The 22030-nt window shown below is 34.2% G+C and overlaps 1 protein-coding gene across 1 annotated transcript in view; it reads left to right on the top strand.

Annotated features, from left to right (window-relative positions):
* Positions 1 to 22030, top strand: part of HMCN1 (hemicentin 1) — a 526219-nt gene that overhangs the window by 109999 nt on the left and 394190 nt on the right. The window contains exon 2 of the mRNA XM_044672125.1: positions 3380 to 3450. Coding sequence (XP_044528060.1) covers positions 3380 to 3450 — 71 coding nt within the window. The remainder of the gene's footprint in view (positions 1 to 3379; positions 3451 to 22030) is intronic.

The following is a 22030-nucleotide window of genomic DNA, read 5'->3' on the forward strand; positions in this document are numbered from 1 at the left end:
CCCCATAATAACATTTGTAGGTAAGAATTACAAATATTAGCTCCATCTTATGGATGAAGAAAGTGAAGATTAAAGAAGTTAAATCTTATGGAAGATTGATGGTGTGTAGAACTTTGGATCAATCACTTCATTTGGTTCTCCTTCAGCTTCATCATTTATAATAGGAGGATCCTAGGTTGAATTTCCATTCTCTTTTTCTCCCTAATCCCCAGAGGTCTAGGATTCTGTGGTTCTGAGTGATAGAGCCAAAATAAGAATTTAGACCTTTTCACTGCCATAACCAGTCTCACATTCTCCATGAATCCATTAACTAACCACTTAAGTATATAACGATCTCTCCTGCTTCTATATAACAGAGCTTGACTTATATTTATTGCTTACTTTCATTTGCCTATATATCTTGGTCCAATAATAATATAAGTTCCTTAAATTGATAAGGGATTCTTCATAAAATTTTGTATCTCCCAAGAGCACTAGAAAGGACACTCAGGGAATCCTTGCCAATTGACTGGTTAGTCCATAGTAGAAGATAAATGCCTTCAGGGCACTTCTGGTTTTTGTCTTTGTTTCTCTAGGATCTAATACAGCAATTAGAAGGCACTAAGTAAACTCTTATTGGATTGAGTGTTTCTTATTATGTATAGTAGAATAGTTATACTTTTGCAACTTTTAACACAATTCCAAGAGCACATTTTTAGTGCAGTATCTAATATGTTTCAGAAGAAAAGAGATCATAGGTAACATAATAGAGGATAATAGAAATTTTCCAATGAACTGACAATATTAACTTAAATACTGAGTTCATTGAATAAACTTTGAAAGGCATTGTCCAAAAAATGCTCATGTAAAGTTTAGCATGATAGAATTCTGCAACCACTACTCTTCCCCAACTCTACTCCCAGTAGGCAGCAAAAATATTCCCCTATTATCAAGGAAACACAGCCAGTATAAGAAAAATTGCAGGCAACACAAATCTGTTATTGTTAAGGAAAAAGGAAGTAAAGAAAGGGAAATAAATCTTGCCAAGTAAGGCAGAAAAGAAAATACTTGATTGTGACTTTCCCCCCATTATTTTCTCAAGTTCAATTCAACAATTCAGATTAAGAGAACAATGACAAACATGTTGGGGGGAGGGTATATGGACTCTAATCCATTTGATAAATTCCTAGGAAAATGGATCTAAAGATGTTATTTTAAAAAGAGGAAAGCCTTCTTTAACTCTATCTTCAATCCTGCTTTTTTTTAATTGAAAATTCATTTCAGTTTGGAGATAAATATTATTATATTTAAATGATCATTTAAAATGTTAGTCTTGCTTTGCTTTATCAAAGGATCTGTTACTGGGAGAATGACATCTTTTGGTGGTCTGTAGCAATAGTTGAATATAAGTAAAATGGAAGAAACTTTCTGAATAATACTCACAATGATAGGGAAAACTTTTAATAATACTCATTTAGATCATCAGATTGGGTACATTTTTACTGATTGTTTCCTCATTTTTGGAATTCTCTGACTCCTCAAGCCTCCTATCTTCTCAGGTTTCCTTTAATTCCAGCTAAAATTCTAACTTCTGCAAAGAGCCTTTCTTGATGGTATTTGATATTAGTCTTCCTTCTTTTGATTACTTCTAATTTTTCATACATATATATTATTTGTACATAGTTTTTGTGTGGTCTCTTCCATTAAGTTGTTAGCTCCTTGAGGGCTGAGTCTTTTTTTGCCTTTCATTGTACTCCCAGCTTATCACAGTATAGTCAGTACTTAATAAATGCTTGCCGATTTGACTTTATGATTGCTCACGTTATATTTTTGTGTTTCTGAGAGAAGCAACTTATCATTTTATTACTGAAGGAAATTATATAGGTATTAGAATATGGATTGCATCTCTTTTCTACATTACTTCATTCATTTAAGAAAAAAATACTTGAACCCTTACCTTCTATCTTGGAATCAATACTTAGTATTGGTTCCAAGGCAGAAGAGTGGTAAGGGTTAGGCAATGTGGGTCAAGTGACATGCCCAGGGTCACACAGCTAGGAAGTATCTGAGGCCAAATTTGAACCCAAGGTCCCCTCTCGCTCTCAAAACACCGAGCCACATTGCTACTGCATATTTAATTCATTTTTGAGGTCCTCTTTTGCAGGTGGGTACTGGGTGTACCCACTAGTGTATGTGTGACTCTTACCTCTAGATTGGCAGTAATAAGATCAATCTGCTTCTTACATTGTGACATAAGTCTGAAATATTCATGAATAATATTAATTGCTCATGGATGGGCACAGGCAATATAATTACATTATGGAGAAAACTAATTTAAAACTATAAAACATTTCATAAGAACTACCCTATGGTTCTTATGTTAAATAAAATAGAAAGATCTTCTTTTTTCTTATGTTATTTATAGGATTATGTGACCATAGCGCTTGAAATGGTTAATTCTTGTGGTTGAATTTTAGCAGTGCATAGGAGAAACTTTGCCTATGATCTTTTGATTTTTCTCTCTGCTATTCTGCCACTTGTAATACAAAGGCTGTTAATTTGAAATACTGTAGTACTTTTTAGGTATAATCTCTGATGAAACAAGTTGATGTGAAGAGATTAGCCATTGAGAAATTTTAGTAATGAAACAGAATTAAAAGAATGATTCAGGAAACAAGGATTAAAATATTGTTATATATGAACTGAGCCATACAATCCAATTTTTAATTGATTCCATTATTCAAAACTGGTCTTTTAGGCCCCTAACCACTATTTAGTGCTCCTGGCTATTGAAATCACATTTTATCACTCTCTAAACTTATGGCTTTTTAGTTGAATCAGTAGCCTAAATATTAGCAATAGTAGCAAAAGTGGCAGTATCATAAAAATTATGGTGGTGGGTAAATTAAGTGTTAGAAGTGATAACACTAAAAAAGTGTAGACAATGAAAGAGAAAATAACAATAGAAAGTGAACTAACCTTGTATTAGATCTTAAATCATTAAATATTTTAATTTTCAAAGTGCTTTTAAATTCATTATTTCACTTGGTATGTGATGTCATCTCAGTTTTGAAGATGAAAAAAAAAACCAGAGAGTTTAAAGTGTTCTCTCCTGCCCTGCTCATAGGTCTTTTGTGGTGGAATTGAGCTGAGCTTAGGGTTCTTTATACTATAACATTGTACCAAATTTACTCATGCTCTTGCTTTTTCTACAAAGAATTGAGAGTTGACGTTAGGTTAATTAATATTTGGTTTTTATAAATTTAATGCTTGTCTTTAATTTTCTCAATATATTTTATAAAATAATAATTTGAATGGTAAATACAGATGTAAAGACATATAATTAAAATGCGGCTTATAAGTTTCTTAATAGAACCACTTTGCATTCTTTTTTCCTTAGACATTGGACCAGTAACAATTACTACAGATCCCAAGAAATTTCAGTATGAACTTAGAGAACTCTATGTTCAGGTGAGTTGATGACTTCTTTCTCTTTTATAATAAAACATTGTGAGCTTTTGTTCCCATGCTTCTTACAGCATTACTTTTTTTTTGATATTATTGAGCTAATTTTGTTTTTTTATGTTAAAAGTTGCCTTCATTGATCATTTTTGATAAAATGTTAATTATTAATTCAGTTATTAGAAGACATGAGTAGGTCTGGCCAGTATGAGCTCCCAGTGCCATTTCAAGACTGTATAGAGAGCTCTGATGAGTATCAACAAGTCGAGTCAGCAATCCTTTTTAAGAATTTAATACTATGTGCCAGGAATAGTGCTAAGTGCCAGGTCTACAAATTCAAGCAGAAAGTAAAACTCAAATAATATACATTATAATGGGAGAAAACACATAAATGCAAGCTGAAAAAGTTGGGGTAAGGTGAGAAGCGATGATGGTACCCTGGTATAAATAGTACTGCAGAGAAAGTCCAAAAAGTAGAGCATGCTAAAGAGGAATGAAGACGGGTCATCTGGAAAACCTCCTTAAAATGGAGTTTCCAGTCTATCTCACTTGAGCTTCGCAAAAATGTAATGGGGCAAATACAACAAATGGGAAATATTACAGATGGGAAATGAGGACTAAGCAAGTTAAGTTATTTGCCTATTGAGTTTCCAGTAAGTATAAGAGACAGGCTTACAACCTAAGACTTTCTGAATCCGTGCCCCCTTAACTCTACCAAGTATTTCCAATTTTTGGTGATATATGAAAACCATTTTGATCAACTCCTTTAGTCTCTTCAATGAGAACCCAGCAACTCTCTCCTTATAGTAAGTTTGTTGTTTGCAACTTCTTTGCTTCTTGTGGAAATATCTGCATTGATATATTTCGTTTAATTAGAGATGAGATCATCTCCTTGGACAAATATTTCACCTTTATGGAACTATCAGTGAATAAATATTTATAGACCATCAGTGGACAGATATTAGATATTGCCTATTATTTGAGTTATCCTGGAAAACCCTTTGAAAATTCTACTTCATTTACACAGATGCCATTGTAGATGTTTGTGGAAGTGATACTTTGACATAAATACTTTTGCAGAATATTTTCTATAATAAATATTTTAATGGTATTTTATTTAATGATATTTTAATGGCAAGTCAGGTAGTTGGCAAACATTTCTTAAGCACTTCCTCCATCAGGCACCATGCTAAGTGCTGGGAATACAAAGAGAGGAGTGGGGAAAAGCCATGGTGAGACAACAATTTAAATAACTTTGTATCTAGATGTATACAGAGTAGATAGTTAATTTGAAAGAAGTTGGAGGGAGCAGGAAAGACCCCCTATAGAAGGCAGAGTCTGAGATGAACCTTGAAGGTTGCCAGGAAACAAAGAGATAGATGTGAGGAGCCAGGGCATTCCAGGTATAAGGGACAGTTAGTGCAAAGGGAATATCCATGGGTTCAAAACATTACTGCCAGAGGGAACACTAGAAAGCATTGTTAAAAATTAAGAAGCCTTAGATGAAAGGATAAAATGTTTTTACATTTGCATCATTGCTGCCCTTTGAAGACAAAGGCTTCAGAAGAGAGAAACAGATTTGGGAAGTAAATTTGAGAAGATTAAGAAATGGATGGAATTTCGATTTCTGTGCCATACCTTAAAATAAAGGGACAATCAATAGGCTCTTGACCAAGGAAAGAGTGCATCTGACAAGGGTTGGTAAGAATGATTTGCCTCTGGGCAGTTAGGTAGTACAGTGACTAGAGTGCCACATCTGGAGTCTAGAAAACCTGGGTTCAGATATGGCCTTAGACACTTCCTAAGCTGTGTGACCTTGTAAAAATCACTTAACTTTGACTGCCTAGCTCTTGCCACACTTTTGCTTTAGAATTGATACTAAGACAGAAAGAAGGGTTTTGAAAATCCAATTAAAATCGTTTTGAAATAAAAAGGAAGAAGGGAGAAATTGTGTAAGTATATTCCAGTTTGAAATTGTAGAGAATAGCTAACATGTAATTATTCATTTACAGAATAAGCATTTATTAAAAACCTATCATGTGCCCCAAACTGTGACAGGTACTGGCATATAATGAGAAAAATATAGAACTTGCCCTTCAAAGAGCGTTTTTTTTTCCTTTGAGGGCAAACAATATGAAGACAGATAAGTAAATACAAAATATTATTTTCTTTTTGTATTGGATCTGTGATTTCATTGGTACACAAAACTCCCAATGAGGAGATTCCTCTACTAAGAAAGTTTTCTGAGGTACTGAGAGGTTAAATAGCCAGTATATGTCAGAGGCAGAATTTGAACCCAAAAGTACCCATACCATTATCAAAGTAAAATTTGCAGTGCCTTTATTCATGAAACAAAGGAGAAAACTTCCTCCAAACCATATTTAGTTTCCTGGTTTGTTTAGTTTATACTTTTTGAATGGCAATATATATATGTAAATATTATGTGAAAATTAAACAAATTCTATTCTATGATTCATAAAATTATAACAAAAGCAAAGAAAGCATTTCATCTTAATATTTTCCTAACATTTTTCCACTAATTTCTAAAATCATTCCAAGAGTTTCATGTATGCCATAAATATTTATTAAGGACCTACTATGTGCCAGACACTATTGATGCTGTCATAGTTCTCAATCCCTTGCTTGGTAGACCTTCTAAGTTTTCTAGGATTTACTCTGAAAAATCACTGAGACAAGAAGAAATAATTATATTTTTATTACCTCAAATTTGCAATAACTAGGAAACTACTTCAGGATTAAAAAGTAAATTCCCTTACTGTTTTTTCTTCCTTATGCACTTATAATATCCCTCTCTCATAATCCAATTCAATGCAGTTCAACACACTGTCCTGGAACCTTAGGTACTTAGCCCTAAATGATTGCTGAAATTAGTTTATAAAATAAATAGTTTCATTGTAAATCAAACAAAGTACTCACTAATGAGTAACACAAAGGTTGGTTAAAATTATGGTAGGATTTATAATTATGGATTAAATTATTTTATATTTTGTAGGGAAAATAAGCATTTTGATTTTGTAAAAAAAGGCCACTTAACTTGAAGAGAAATCTAGGTTTTGTTTCATTTTCCTCCCCCCACTTCCCCTTATCTGGAATATTGAAAAATGACTTTAAAAACAACTGTGTTTCTCTTGGGAATAAGAAGAGAAAATAAATGATTTCAAATGGTATGCAAATAACTTGGAGCTCTGGGAATTAAAATCTTATAAATATGCAGTGAAAAACCTTGGCTCAAGGCATATTCTTTAAAAGATAGTCAAGTATGTATGTGCTTTTACAATAATTTAAGTAATACTCTTTCAACCTTCTATCCTTTCTAATTAATAAACCATTTAAAAAGCTCATTAATGATGAAAAATGCTAGGAAACTACTGTGATAGCTATGAGATTTATAATTCTTATGTGTCAATGTATGGTAGGTCCCAGAAATGAAAGTCTTAAAAATACTTATCCTTGGGGAAGTCCCTTAAAGAAACCAACTTGGAAAAAAAGAAAACCATCATCAGGAATTCAATCCAAAATGGGAACAGTATTATCACATAGAAACTAGATAGATTTATGGTGAAGATGGGGATGCTGTCCAATTATTCTCATTCCTTAATGAGAATAGAAGAAGAATAAGTAGGCTTAAGCTCTGGCAGACTACAGATTTGAAAAGAAAAAAAAATGTTAAACTGTAATTATCAGAACATTTGGATGACAAAGTGAAGTGTCAAGGGAGGTTAGGAAAGTGCTATAAAAAGATATGCATAGGAGCATTAAGACACATCTACCTCTCTCCTATGAAAATGAGGAGAGCCTAATGAAGCTGGAGTTGTAGGAAAATGAGTTGCCACAATAAATCCTTTGGCTTCTCTTTCTGAATTCTGATGTGCAAAGAGAATCACTTCATATAGCCTAATTCTTTGATGTCTCCTTTATACTGATTTGTTACCTTAAAGAAAATAGCTAAAAAGCATTAGGAATGGAAGAATTTTTATCAAAGCAAGAGAAAAGAAAGAAATAGCAGTCAGGCTGTTGTAGTTATCTCCTCCATTAAAATTTGAACTCCTTGAGGAGTGGGACTGATTTTTTTTTACCTCCTTTTATATAACCAGCATTTTGCACAATACCTGGCACATAGTATGTGCTTAATAAATATTAATTGATTGATGGATAGTATTTTTTCTCACATTAGGTACTTGCTGTTTTTGTTAATAAATTTTCTACTCTCCTTTGGGAATATTACAATAAACTTTTTTAATAGGAAAAGAGAGTAACAACCTGTGTAACTTCAATATTCATATGGCAGGGAAGGAAAAAAACATTTAGGTATCAAAATAAGCAATTTAAAATTGGCCTTACTTTTCACTTATTTAGAGATGGTTTTTATAACACGAATTTTGAACAGGGAGAGACATTAGAAGTCACCTGGTCCAACCACTTCCAAATGGACCCAAACCACTCATATCACAAATGAGAAAACTGAGACTTGGGAGAGGACAAGTGCCTAGCCTAGGATCACACAGCCATTAAGGGTCAGAATCTGAATTTGAAAACAGGTCCATTCAGACCTATTTCCATTATACTCAAGCTTCTTCCAGGGCAAGCGAGTGGATCTGGAATTTTAAAAAAGTTCAGCAACTTTTCTATAAACTCTCTTCCATGAACCGATGCTTTTTGGTTCTCTTGGACCAAGCCAAGATGAGAGTCATACTAGATGCATGGGAAGCTGTGGCAGAGTAATGTAGCTAGTTAGTCATCTGCACCTTCAACTCTTTCCACAGTGGTTAAAAACTGGTCGCTAAGACTACAGACTGTGAGTGTTTCTGTCGGACAATAGACTAATATTTTCCTTACCACTGGAGTGATAGATACAAAAGTGGCTTTTTATTCATATCTTGGTGGAGCCTCCCAAGGGAGCTGTGCTTGGCCCCATGCTATTTAACATTTGTCGCCATAACATTCTTATCAAATTACTATACTTACATACTTTTCCTTTGAGGTTTTTACTCTAAAATAGGAGAGTAAGAAATCCTGGGACGATTGGGTCCTGCTCTGCCATCATCCACAGCAATTTCCAGTAATCTTTTAGATGCTTTCTTCCTTCACCCTTTCACATTTACTGAACTTCAAATTGAACATCAATTAATGACAGAGTAAATTTAACCTAAATCTAATATTTTCCATTTCATCATCCTTACTGGTAGAATGAAAAATTCAAGTGAGACTTCAAGTACATTTGTCAGAGGGCCAGGAAGATTATTTGCAAGTAAATGAAAGATGATATTTGCATTTGTAATTTCCTTTCCATTTAAGCTTCAGACTTGGGTCTTAAACATCTTTATTCCACCAAGAATCAGTCAATCTGTATATGTGTAACCGCCTTATTAAGTTTCTTCGTAGATTTAGAAGGGGATCTATTGTCTTATACTCTTAGGAGGAGAAGTAAGGAAGAAAAAGAGAAAAGGAATGAGTGTATTAAGGCTTAACTATGGGAGACTCTATATGATGCATTTTTAATCCCTTCCTCTGGTCCAGAGGCAAGCAAATGGTTCTCTGCTTTTCTAGTTATAACCTTTTCTTTGGGAAAGGATCTCTGACCAGTGAGATTGCGCTTCTAAGGCATAAAGGAGAAAATTGTATTTATTTTTCAAAATGTAGCTTACTTTGAAGGGGAGTAATGTTGGAATATCTGACTAAATCTGATGTCATAATTACTCAGTGGGAATAACTGTCAAAGTATTTTGAGCCCCCCACTGGGCTACAGCCCCTAAAGTTGCATGGTTTACATGGTATTTAACCAAATGAAGGATTGTTCCTTTCTTAAATAAGTACTGGATTTGATCAAGTAGAGTTTTAATTTATTAAAGGTTATGCAATTTTCCTTAGAGATGATTAAATGGCATATAGGTCTTTCGGAATAGAATTTAGACCTAGTTCCCAGTCTTATTAAAACCACCCACCAGGAGATAACTCGTCTAGTTAAATCAAATTAATTAAATTAATTAACAAACATCAATTTAATTATAAAAATAATTAAATCTAATTAATTAAATCTAATTAAACTTTAAATTTGTACAAACCCCACATAATGTGAACTATCAACTAAAACAAAATAAAACAAAACCTCTCACTCAAAAAAGCCTTCTAATTCTACCCTGCAAAATAGTTTCAGCCTGCTACCTAGCAGTGTCCATCTAGTTTTATGATGCAAAAGCCTGAGAAATGAGACTATCATCACTCTTAAGTTCTTTCAGATAGAGAGTGAGATGTTTTGGTGTCAAGTACTCTGCTCTACCTTCTAATCATTCATAGTGATGAAGGCTAGAACGACAGAGTGAAATCCATATTAATTTTTAAGCATCAATTTATTACTACTTTTATTTTCTTGTCCATCAGACCTTTGAAAAGAGTTCTTTAAAGAGGAGTCCTCTTGACTCATTTGAGTCCTAACTGTGCTCTGCTCTTCTGAACTCATACTTGTGGTGCTAATAAATAGAAATGTCCACAATGCATATTGGCAAAAACGAGGAAAAGAAAAAGATCTTGGGTAATTCACATTTTAAAAAATGTTGAAGTTGGCTGTTTTTCATCTTATTTTTTCTTGGCAGGATTCCATTACTTTATTCCTGGTTATGCTCTCCTATTTTCCTTAATCAGTTTACAGAATCACCTGCTGCACATTTCAGAAATATGTAGATTTTCTCAGTCCCAGACTTTACTCACAAGATGCCATTTGTTTGTGAAATATAACAGTAGTATTTGTAAATCTTCCCAGGCCTTAAATCACTTGTATTACTCTTTGAATCCCGTTTCAAGACCTACATGATCTTATCTGCATAATTGCTTACAATGTTTAATAAAAACATATGATACTAATTAAGGTTATATGAAGTTATTTTCATTCCATGTATTTTGGAATCCAAACTACTGACTTAGTCATGGGGATAAAAGTTCAATTCAAGTCCAACATCCATTCAGGAACCTCATTGAAGTAGCCATAGAATCCTTCTTGGTTGTACTCCCTCTCACTAAAAATCATGAGACGTTTGATTAGTTTCCCAAATTAATTTTTTTCTCAGTTTAGCAGGTTTGTTGTTTTTGTTCAGTTGTTTTTCAGTTGTGTCTGACTCTTTGTGACCCCATTTGGAGTTTTCTTGGCAAAGATACTGGAGTGGTTTGCCATTTCCTTCTATGGCTCACGTTGCAGAAAAGGAACTGAAGAAAACAGGTTTTAAGTGACCTGTACAGGGTCACACAACTATAATATGTCTGAATCCAGATTTGAACTCAGGGAAATGAGTCTTCATGACTCTAGGCCTATCCACCATGCCTTATGGCTGTCATATTTAGAACACTTTTCTGATTATTAATTGGCTTCCATTACAATGTTCAGCCTTAATTTTCTCTCCCCTCTCACTCCAGACCTAGAAAAGACTATCAAAAGCTACTTAATCCAGTTTTCTTCCCCGAGGTAAAATTGCTTCTGAAATCTTCTTTATTTAAGGAATGGTGGTGATGGAAAGAGGACCGGGCTTAAGAGACTATAGTTTGTCTTTTACCTTCTCCTTTAATTTACCATATGATCTGGAGCAAGTGGCTTAAAATCCTTGAAGTGTTTTTTTTGTTTAATTAATTAATAAATTAATTTAGAATAGCTTTTCATGGTTACATGATTCATGTTCTTCCCGCCCCTCCTCTAAATCCCCCCCCCCCATAGCCAACAAGCAGTTCCAGTGGGTTTTTCATGTGTCATTGACCTGAAGTTTTTGCATCAATAAACATAGAAAATACTTTTGTATACAATAATGTTGGTTGGGGGAGCAAATAAAATCTTAAATGGAAAATTATTTATAACTTTGAAGTGTTATATAAATGTGAATTATGTTTATTAATCCAGTTTACCATCAGATAAATAAAAACTAGGGAACGTTAAAGGTCAGAGTAAAGTCACTAGAAAAGCCAAAAATATTCAGAGGAGATCAGTAAGCAAGAGAAACAAGGTAAATAATTCTCACTAGATAATTGGATTTTCTTCTCTAAAGTCAGTCATTTGGCTTGTCTGAATTAAGTGCAGGTAGCTATGGAATAATTACCAATTAAAAATATATCCAAGTAAATAGTAGCATCCTATCCCTAGAAAAAAGTAAAGTGGTAATTATATTTAGAGGAGAAAACAGGCATGGCAGCCAGGCAGTTTGGCTTAACAGTTAGACAGGAAGGTAAGTCAATGGAAGTTTAAAAAAATAGATATTTCTTTGAGCAAGTGTAGAAGGCAAGGTAAATTGTTTCCTGATCTACACAGAGGGAACAGAGTTTGAATTTACACCTGTGTGTCATAGTAGTATTAGTAACTGGCTATCATAATAATTAAAGAACTTAAAAAACATATAATTTATAACCCCTATAGATGCAAGAAAAAAAATGCAACTTGATGACAGTCCTAGAGAAAAAGATGCACCAGCCAGGGAAATACCTTTGTTCTACAGGTTGTCCCAGAGAATCGAAGATTTTTCACATAATGTTATACCTGTTATACCAATTAGTTTCCTTAAGCCTAGAGGCAATATAATGGTCCCTGAAGTCTCCTTTGTTCCTTCCTCTTCAGCTTTAGAACGTTTGTTTTAGATAAAAAGTCGTGAGTTCCATCATAATCACTCCAAGCTCCCAGTTAGGGAAATTCCTAACATTTAGGCAGAGGCTGGGCTGTCTGCCTAACTTGAAATTTATATCTATTCCTAGTTAACCCTTTGGCCTCTTTGTGGTTTAGGCAAAATCAGTTTATTGGAAACATTTGGGTGATGGAACAGCTGATTATATTGTAGTGCCTGAGGACAGATGGGCAACTGGAGGGGGAGTTAAGGAAAGAGCTGACCATTTTTCAGGATTTTGAGCCAGGATTTTCTTCTCTAAAATGCAGAGAGCCTTTGATCTTCCTCAATATCTTCCTTTTTTCCCATAGCCTAGTCCTACCTTTGCAGCTCAACAGTTTACTGGAAATTCCCATTTTTTTCCTAAACTTTATACTACTAGACCCTCAGGATCTATCTGATGTTTAGAAAGCACCTTCCTTTTATGCAGATTCTTAAGAGGATGACAAAATCTCTTACAAAGAATAGCTTTGCTTGAGTCAAATATTATACAGTCCCTGTTCATACTTAGTTCCCAGTGATTCAAATAAGAAGTGTTCTTATCTAAGAAAAGTCATTGATTTTAAGTTGATGAAATAATAGGAGAGATAATACATAGAGAGATACAAAGTGTGTCCTTCCAATGCTGGGTTGGGAGAGGGATCAGACAGAAACACTAAGAGTTGCTTAAGGAGCAGAGTGGCACAAAGGAAGAGCTTTCTTTTTTACTTGATTATTCTTGCCATCTAGTTACTTAAGGTCTATTGTTTTTGTACTTTTAAGGGACTTCTATAGGTATTGTTGGTACCCTTTAAATTTAGAACCCTGTCACAAAGTCCTAATTCCTTTGTTGCAATTATAGCTCTGCTATTTTAATTTTTTAATTTCAGATAATTGAGAGTTAAATTTACATTTGCTAGAAGTTTTCTGCTTAGAAAAAAGAATATAATTTTTGATAAAGGAGGAGAAATAATTTTTAAAATTTTAATATTTTAAAAAAGATGTGTATCTAAATTAAAATTGTTATATGGTCACAAGTGCTAGAACAATGTCCCTATGGGACTTTTTTTCTGAGAAAAATTTGACATGTTTGCAACATAGTTAATAAGTTTTAAGATTTCTTTTTTTTCACTACAACTGCTAATTCTACAGAAGTTCTATTTCCAATATGAAAAGATGTTCAGATGTTTATTCTCCTTTTCATATATGATATACTGTGCCTTTGAATACTTGGGTATCAAGCTAGACAACAGTTACATTATAGGAAGAATGGCTATTGAGATACCCAATAATTCTCTGAAGGAAAAGAAAAACAGCTAAGAAATAGGATATCAATATATCCCATGGCCATAAATATTTAAACACAGATTCCTAAAGTCTGAGTAACAAACCTGATGAACCAGCATCCTAACAAAAGGAGTCAACTCTGACCTCATGGGTATGATTGAGGCTTGGTGAGATTGTACATGTGGCTGGAACATGGCAATCAAAAGGTGTAATTTTAGTAATAGAAATAGAACAGATTTTTTAAAAGGCAGTGAAGAAGCATTATTTATTAGGAACATATATTTTTGTGAGGAAATATGGGAACCTGAGGGAGGAAACATAATGAAAATTATTTGGATGAAATATCAACGGTGGGATAATCAGAATTGATGTAGGCATCCACATACATCATAGGCCACCAATGAAATATGCTATCATATAGGGAACTTTAATTATATGTCCATCTTTTGTACCATGCCCTCTGCCAAAATCAGAATAGTTGGCAAATTTATGACTTTTCTCAGTGATAATTTCAGCATTTAAATGGTAAGGGATATGGTAAGAAAAATTGCTATTCTTTCATTTTCTCGCCAGAAAGGAAGAACTAATGGCTGAAGCACAATGACAGCAGTTTTAGGGTACGATGATCACTCTATCATAGAATTTGATGGAGGAGAGAAAAGTCAAATTAGTCTTGTGTGCTTAGTTTGGAGGACTGCAAATTTAAAAGGATTCAGAGAAAGTAAAGGCAAATATTAGGGACCAATTTTATGCAGGGGAAGTTGTCTCAGAGAAGATGGGAAACTTAAAAATTATCGTTAGCCAACCACATGAATAAAAAACATGTAGAGGAACTAGAAGCAAAGGTTTGCCCCAATGAGTGTTAAGTTCAGAAAATAGTTTAGATATCTAGATTTTGGCTAGATATTTAACAAATTCTTGTGGACAATATGGATATATTAAGGCAAAGTGGCATAGTAAATAGCCATTTGAGCAAATCAGATGTTATTCCAGACAGTAATATAGAATTGAAAAGACTTTATATAATCATTTATATTGTTCTGTAAAGTTTTGTTCAGGAAAAAACTTAGAATAAATAGAATTAAAAATCTTACATATAGAGCTGGGAATTGAGGTTCCGTATCTCTTTGAAGCTATGGAATTGAATTTGATCTTCTGAATGCTTAGATGAGGATCCGTCTGCAACAGGAGCCAGACATAATGAAATGCCTGGGATGTAACATCTTCCTTTGTTTAGATTATGGAGACTTCTGGTTTTGGAGGCTTTAAAATACGCGTATTATCTCTCTAGTATATTCACGCAATATTTTCTGTGAGTGATGAAGCCCAGCATATGTCACTGATGCATTAGAACTCTGTACAGTTTAGATTTATTTCGTGCTGCTTGGATATATATTTCGACCTAGAGCAATGGTTTCCATGTGTACATTCTATTTCCCTGGTCATGGAGCTACACATCTGGGCTTCAGAAAGAAAGAACTAAGAGTCATCTTAGTTGACTTTCGTTTTATTGAACTTCATACCTTAGTCACATAGATCATAGGTTAGTAAAATATATAGAGAGAATGTAGAGCCAAAGAAAGTAGTAGCTCATGAGGCTGGAATAAGTAAAAATTAGGTCTTATGTTAGGTAGGAAGTGCAATTGGGCGTGCTAGTTTCGGTGTAATGGTACATACTGTGGTTATTATTCAAATAAATGTATAAAAGTTTGATCCTCTTTGTGAGCTATGTGTAGAATTCAGTTGACTCAAATGCAAGTTCCCTCATTAAAAAGACAGATGGAAAATGAGGAGGAAAGAATTTAAACATTTATAGGATAATAGAAGAGGAAAATGTGTAAGATTACTTGCTTTTAAGGGTATAATTTCCAACCTTTTGGTTTTCTCTTTGATAAGCATTTTTCCAGTAGAATTTTAACAGAATTTATCCCTTTTTTTCATTGACTCACTTAGACTCTTAGACCCTCCCTGAACACAGCGTCCCATCCTTTGAAAATATAGCATCAAACATAGTTTAGTGAATTCCTTTAGTTTTTTATGCTTTAATCAAATCCAGCTCTATTTCCTCTGGAGTGAACCTTCCCTTATAATAAACAAACAAAAATTTTAACAAAAGCGATCAATAAAGAAACAATGATACAACATCCCGCATATGTGCCTTTCATCATGCGTCCCTGGGTCCAAATTTGGTCACTGCAAATTAGATATGTTAATCAATGCTTTTTTATTGTTTTGTCTATGAGAATATCAGTTTAGTCTTACTGATGTTTTTAAGAATTTGATCTTTAGAACACAATTATTAGAATAACTAAGGTTACAGGAACATTTTTCCATTTCCATTTTAGGAACAACATTTATTATCAAGTGTTTCTGCCTTTGCAGCCTACAAGTATTTTTTCAGTCAGTCTATGATGCCTTTAGCACTTTTAAAAATATCACTATCAGCAAAAATTGACACATAGAATAAATAAATACTGAAAAATGGACATGAAGGGTTCCTCTGGTTCCTTTTTGCTTCATTTCCAGACTCAAATAAAATCTCAGTTTGAAAAACAACCTAGACCCTTTGGACATATCTTATCATATGTTTTTCTGGGAAAGGCACAACTGACTTCACCTTGTTTCTTTTATGGAGGTTGCTTTGGTGTAGCTGATGATAATAAGTTCATATTCCAAGTTAAATTCTGAGCCTGACCTTACCTCCCTTTCTATTGCTAGCAAAAGGATGGGGGAGGTTTCTCTTCCTATGCTTAGCTGGAAAGTAAGAAAGGAACAGCTACCATAGTAGCTCATATTTATTTGGTAACTTAACAGTTTATAAATTCTTTCCTCTGATGAATCCTTTGAATTAAGCAGTGAAGGAGATAATATACCATAATGGCACTGGATATGAAGGTCAGGGAGATCTGGATTGAAATTCCAGCTGAAATGCTTAATAGCTGTGACCTTGGCAGGTAACCTCTCTCTGTTCTAATTTCCAAATCTATAAATTGAGAATAATAGAACCTACCTTATATGTAGCCTTATAAGGTTTCTCTGAGGCTCAAATAGAGCTATAGCACTTGGGGGACAAAGAATATAGCAACCTGACTTTTTGGAATTTTAAGCCATATTTGTTCATTCCAAAAATCTGGATCAGCATTTGTTTGTTCAAAGCTCCCATTAACTTAATGCAAATTTTCTGAACTTTTGAATTGTGGCCTATTGTTAATTGTGGCAATGCTAATTATTTCATGTGTAGTTGTACCACAATGGCTAATAAAATCAAAAGACTAAATAATAACTAATGTCCACAATAGGGAAGACAGATAAGAATTTAATGAATTATGTTTCTGTTTGTTACTATTCTCAAAGTTATTTGTTGGTTTATGTAAGACCTTAAAATGTTGCTTTGATTATATAGAGCCTTGGCAAATAAAAATGAATTGAATTTTAGACCCTGTATTTTATGTCAGGAACAAAAAAAGTTTTATCCGTTATGTTCATATCTTAACATATTTGATCAAACTAAAAGACTAAACAAATAACTCAGACTTTTAAAATAGCACAAATAATGAGAATGTTCATTACTATAGAAATTAGCAATTTTTCTACTAAAATGTTAAAACAGCCATTTTTACTTTATTATAGCAAAGTATTCTTTGTCCTTAGGCATTGTAGCTGACAATGTTTAGGTTGGAAAAATGAGGAGATTTTCATATTCACTGGTTCTCTTCAGTAAGAGTAAGCCACTTTGGTGTAGTTGTTATGTTCAAAATACAATTTGCTTTGAGGGTGGTATTGCAAATGGGTAATAAGCAAGTTTTATTTGTTTGGTGAACTGCTCTACTGTATATGCTGGATAAGTAGAATTTAAATCAAATTAAATGATTTATCAATTTTTTCTCTGAATTCATATAACATCCAGAATTTTGCGGCATAGTCTTTGAGAAACTCTACCTTAAAATGATCTACAAACATCTCTTTAAAAATGAAAACTTTGATGAGGAAAGTTTAGAGATAAGGACTGAACTTGTGATTTTATTGATAAAAGATAGTCAGGATGGTACCTCTCTCTACTAATGAAATCAGCATTTCTCTGCAACTTACAGTCCCCATAGCCTAGGGCACTTGGAGGTTATTACTTCCAAGGGTCAAACAGCCCTTGTGCATAAGAGGTAAAAATGGAACCCAGTTCTTTCAGCTCCAAGTACAACTTGTTACCCATTATACCATGCTACTTACCTAGGGGCTGGGGGTGTGTGTATGGCAGTTTTACCAGGGTACATTGTTTCATTCTGTTTTAACATCTAAAATAAAACTTATCACTTGCTATAAATAGAACTTCAGAAAACTGTACCTGTATGGAGTCCCATAGTTAGTGATCAAAAGATTTATTTATAGCATTTGAATCATTTCTATTTTCTGAGTTTTGAATTGAGTCACAGATTCATCCCTTGACCTGTGTTCTTATTCCTTTGTCATTTGACCAAATTAATTTATATTGACCATTCTATTAATAAATTAATTTAATACCTAGAACTCTCCCTCTAGGCATTTTTGACCCTCACAGTGATGATGTGAATAACTGATATTTATATAGCACTTTTAAATTCAGCAAAGTACTGTAGATATATTTGCTCAGTTTAATCTTCAACAAATTCATGAAGAATCTATTTCGATTAGTCTGAGTTCCATTTTATAGAAGAAGAAACTAAGTTCTAGAGCACTTAAGTGATTTGTCCATGGTCACTTGCTAGATTTACTTAAGGTAGGCTAGTGATCAAGGGCTTTCTGATTCCAATTCCAAGATTCAATATGGTAACTTCACAAGGACTAGATTCAGGACAAGGTCTGTAGGAAGAAGGTGCCAGGAACAGAGTTTCTGAGTTCTCCTAAGTGACTCTCAACTCAAGTGGTTTAGAAAGAAATCCAAAACATTCAGCCAAGCATATAAATTTAAGCCTTGCTATTAATAAAGTAATTTCATGGGTCAGAAAATATTGAAAATTTTAAGGAAATGAAAATGAATTAAAAATGGAGAATTTTAAAGATGATGTTTTAAGGTCGAGGGATAGTAAAGAATCCTTATTTTCCATTGTAAAGACCTCATATTTTTGAGAATGACAGACAAGCAGTTTCAGTAAAACCTAGAATTACTAGGCCCACTTTTACACTTTTGTTTTGGGTAAATGATTAAATGTTGATAAACTATCAGCTGAAAGGTACAACATTCAGAGAGTATAATTTCATGCATTTACACGGTGAAAAAATGTTATGTTTCTTAAAAAGTTATGTCAAAACAATTATAATAAAGTCCCTGTCTGCAAACATGGAGCTCAAGGCAAAGCAATCATTTTTTAAAAGAAGACACCGGCTTTGCAACAGCAGGAAAAAATTAAGTGGTCTTTAGTGATCTTTCCTTTGGGATGTATGAGCATTGCCAGCATGAATTTCTGACATATGTGAGTTAAAATGTTTCCTTTTTAACTTAACATCCCCAATTTACTGGCTGCCTTGAGACTTTCTCTTGGTTTCTCCATAAAAGTCAAAGGCTGCATTTTGGAGGACTTTATGAATAAAAGAGTGTTTCAAGAACCAGATACAGGAGAAATAAAAGAAATGCCTCTGGTTTGGGATTATATCTGTGGAGTTAGTGCCATGTCTCTTCATCATAAGCATTCCTTTGAAACAATTCAAATAGCAAGGATTCTTTTTAAAGTGCCAAAAGGTGTAAATATTCCAAAGGGAGCAGAGATGGCTAAATTCAAGATCAGTTACTAAAGAAAAGGTTGCAGAGAGTTGTTTTTTCTAGTATGACCTTCAACTTGCCCTGGCCCTGCCAAATTTAAAATTAGAGGAAAATCCAGCATAAAACAATGATCCACCTTTCTTTTTGGAGTCTCTTACTTATGATTTTTTATGCTATTGACTCAGAGTAATTGAATGCATTGTTAGGTTTTACATTAGTACCCCAAATCACAGAATTTCAGAATTAGAAGGCACTTGAGTAGATATTTACTTAACCAATACATAAGGGAAAACATTCTGATTAATATATTCAAGAAATAGCCATAGAGCCTTTGTTTAAAGATGTTCAGTGAGGAAAAACCAACTCTCTTTTGAAGCAAGGCTTTCCATTTTTAGATATGGATTCCACTTTTGAATAGTTCTAATTGTTAGAAAATAACAGTATTACTAAACTTTTTTTTAAACTTCTACCCATAACTTTTCACACTTCCCTTTGAGGCTGATTCCATTTCAGCAGAGATTTACAAAGCAGGGGACCTTCTGCTTAAACAAAAACTCACTGAAGAGATTATATCACCACTGGTTTTCCTTTATGAGATAAAAGAAAGATGCCTCCACTGTGTGTCTCTATAAAGAAAAAGAAGTCGGTCGTCCTGTAACAATCACAGAAGGTTCTCTCATAGTCATTGGTGACAAGATTCTCACCAAAGTCCTCCTTCATTTGGAAGATGATCATTGACCCAAGAGTCAGTGTGGCTTCAGTAAGGGCTGAGGAATGATCGACATGATGTTTGCTGCCTGCCAACCCCAGGAGAAATGCTTTGAGAGTCCCAGAAACCTGTACACAATGTTCATTCCTGGTAAACTTTGGTCGCCCAGAGAGGTTCATCCATATTGATCACCAGCTCCATGATGACGTGCCTCCATGGGTTCTGGATAACAGACAGTGCTCCCATGGGTTCTGGATAACAGACAGTGCTCCCATGGGTTCTGGATAACAGACAGTGCTCCCATGGGTTCCCAGGCACCAACTAGGTGAAGCAGGGCTGTGTGCTATTTAACAGAATGTTTTCTTTGATGTTGTCAGATGCCCTCAATGAGGATGATGATGGCTTTAAGGTCAATCACTACACTGATGGCAGATGATCTAATTTGAAAAGGCTATAAGCCAAGACTAAAGTAAGGGAGAGTTGGTGCGTGACTTTCTCTTTGCAGATGATTTTGCACTCAATGCAACTTCTGAGAATAACAAAACATGGATCAATTCTTAGCTTTTTGTGCTAATTTTGGCCTGACAACACCTAGAAAAGAGAAATTCTCACCAGTCAGCCGTGTGCCATCCATACATGAAACCACTGATTACAGCAAATGGAGAAATTTTGAATTCTGTGAATAAATTCACTTTGGGATTATCCCTTCCAGGGATGTACATTTAGATGGTGAAGTTAAGGAAAGATTTAAAGAGAAGGGGTGTTAGGCTGCCTACCAAACTGAAAGTCTACAGAGCTGTTGTGCTCTCCTTATTGCTTTATGCCAGTGAAACCTGGTCTGACCAGCCACAGTCAGACACACTGTACATCAGTGATTCCCAAAGTGGGCGCCACTGCCCCCTGGTGGGTGCTGCAGCAATCCAGGGAGGCAGTGATGGCCACAGGTGCATTTATCTTTCCTATTAATTGCTATTAAAATTTTTAAAAAATTAATTTTCAGGGGGCTAAGTAATATTTTTCTGGAAAGGGGGTGGTAGGCCAAAAAAGTTTGGGAACCATTGGTGTACATTGACCCCAACACAGTGATGCCATTTTGGTCCTCTATAAGAATGAAGGACAATGACCAACTTAATGACCATATAATGTCTTCATATGGTTATAATGATATAGCAACTTCTTTTAGTGAATTCAGATGAAGAAATAATGATGTCAAAATATAAAATGGAAGAAAGAATTGTATTTTAAATAAAGATGACTTTAATTTGCATAAAGGAGTTCAATTAATCACAAACAACCATCTAGTTCCTAAAAAGACCTTTAATAATGATGCATGTATTTTTGATATGTTTTGATATTGTGGATCCAAATCAATCTCGTTAATATCCCACATCCATGACATTCCATTTCCAACTTCCATAATTTTTCACTAGTTGTCCCTCATACCTGAAATATACTCCCTCCTCATTTCTATTTCTTAAGAACTTGATTTTCCTCTAAGATTCTGCTCAAGTGACACTTTCAGCACGAAACCTTTCCTAACCAAATTCCCCAAGTGCTAATTCCTCCTTCTCTTTAATACTTTACATCTATTTTGTATATATCTATCTATAATAATATATGGACATGGGCAGCTAGGTTGGCACAGTGGATAGAATGTCAGTCCTGCAGTCAAGAAGACTCATCTTCCTAAATTTAAATCTGGCCTCAGACACTAGCTGTATGACCATGGGCAAGTCACTTAACCCTGTTTGTCTCAGTTTCTTAATTTGTAAAATTAGCTAGAAAAGTAAATGACCAACCACTTCGATGTTTTGCCAAGAAAATCTTAAATGGGCTTGTAAAGAGTCAGACACAGCTGAAATAACTGAACAACTATATATACATGTTTGACTCTCAAAAGAATGAAAGCTCTTTGAGAGTAGGTACTGTTTTTTTTTTCCTTTGAATTCCCAGCACCTTGCAGAGTCCCTGGCCCATTAATAAATATTTATTTATTTATTGTCTGAAAGATTCAAGGAAACAAGAATTACTTTTAGTTATGAAGATCAGCATGGATTTTGTGGAACATATCACTTAAAGGAGAAGAAAAATTTAAATAGGTAGAGATAGATAAAGCATTTATTAAGCACTTAACATATGCCAATAATAACTACTAAAGAAACAAATATAAGCAAAAATCCAGTCCTTATACTGAAGAAGCTTGCATCTAAGTGTAACATATAAAAGAGGACT

The sequence above is a fragment of the Gracilinanus agilis genome, chromosome 4, assembly GCF_016433145.1.
Source record: "Gracilinanus agilis isolate LMUSP501 chromosome 4, AgileGrace, whole genome shotgun sequence".
Lineage (NCBI taxonomy): Eukaryota > Metazoa > Chordata > Mammalia > Didelphimorphia > Didelphidae > Gracilinanus > Gracilinanus agilis.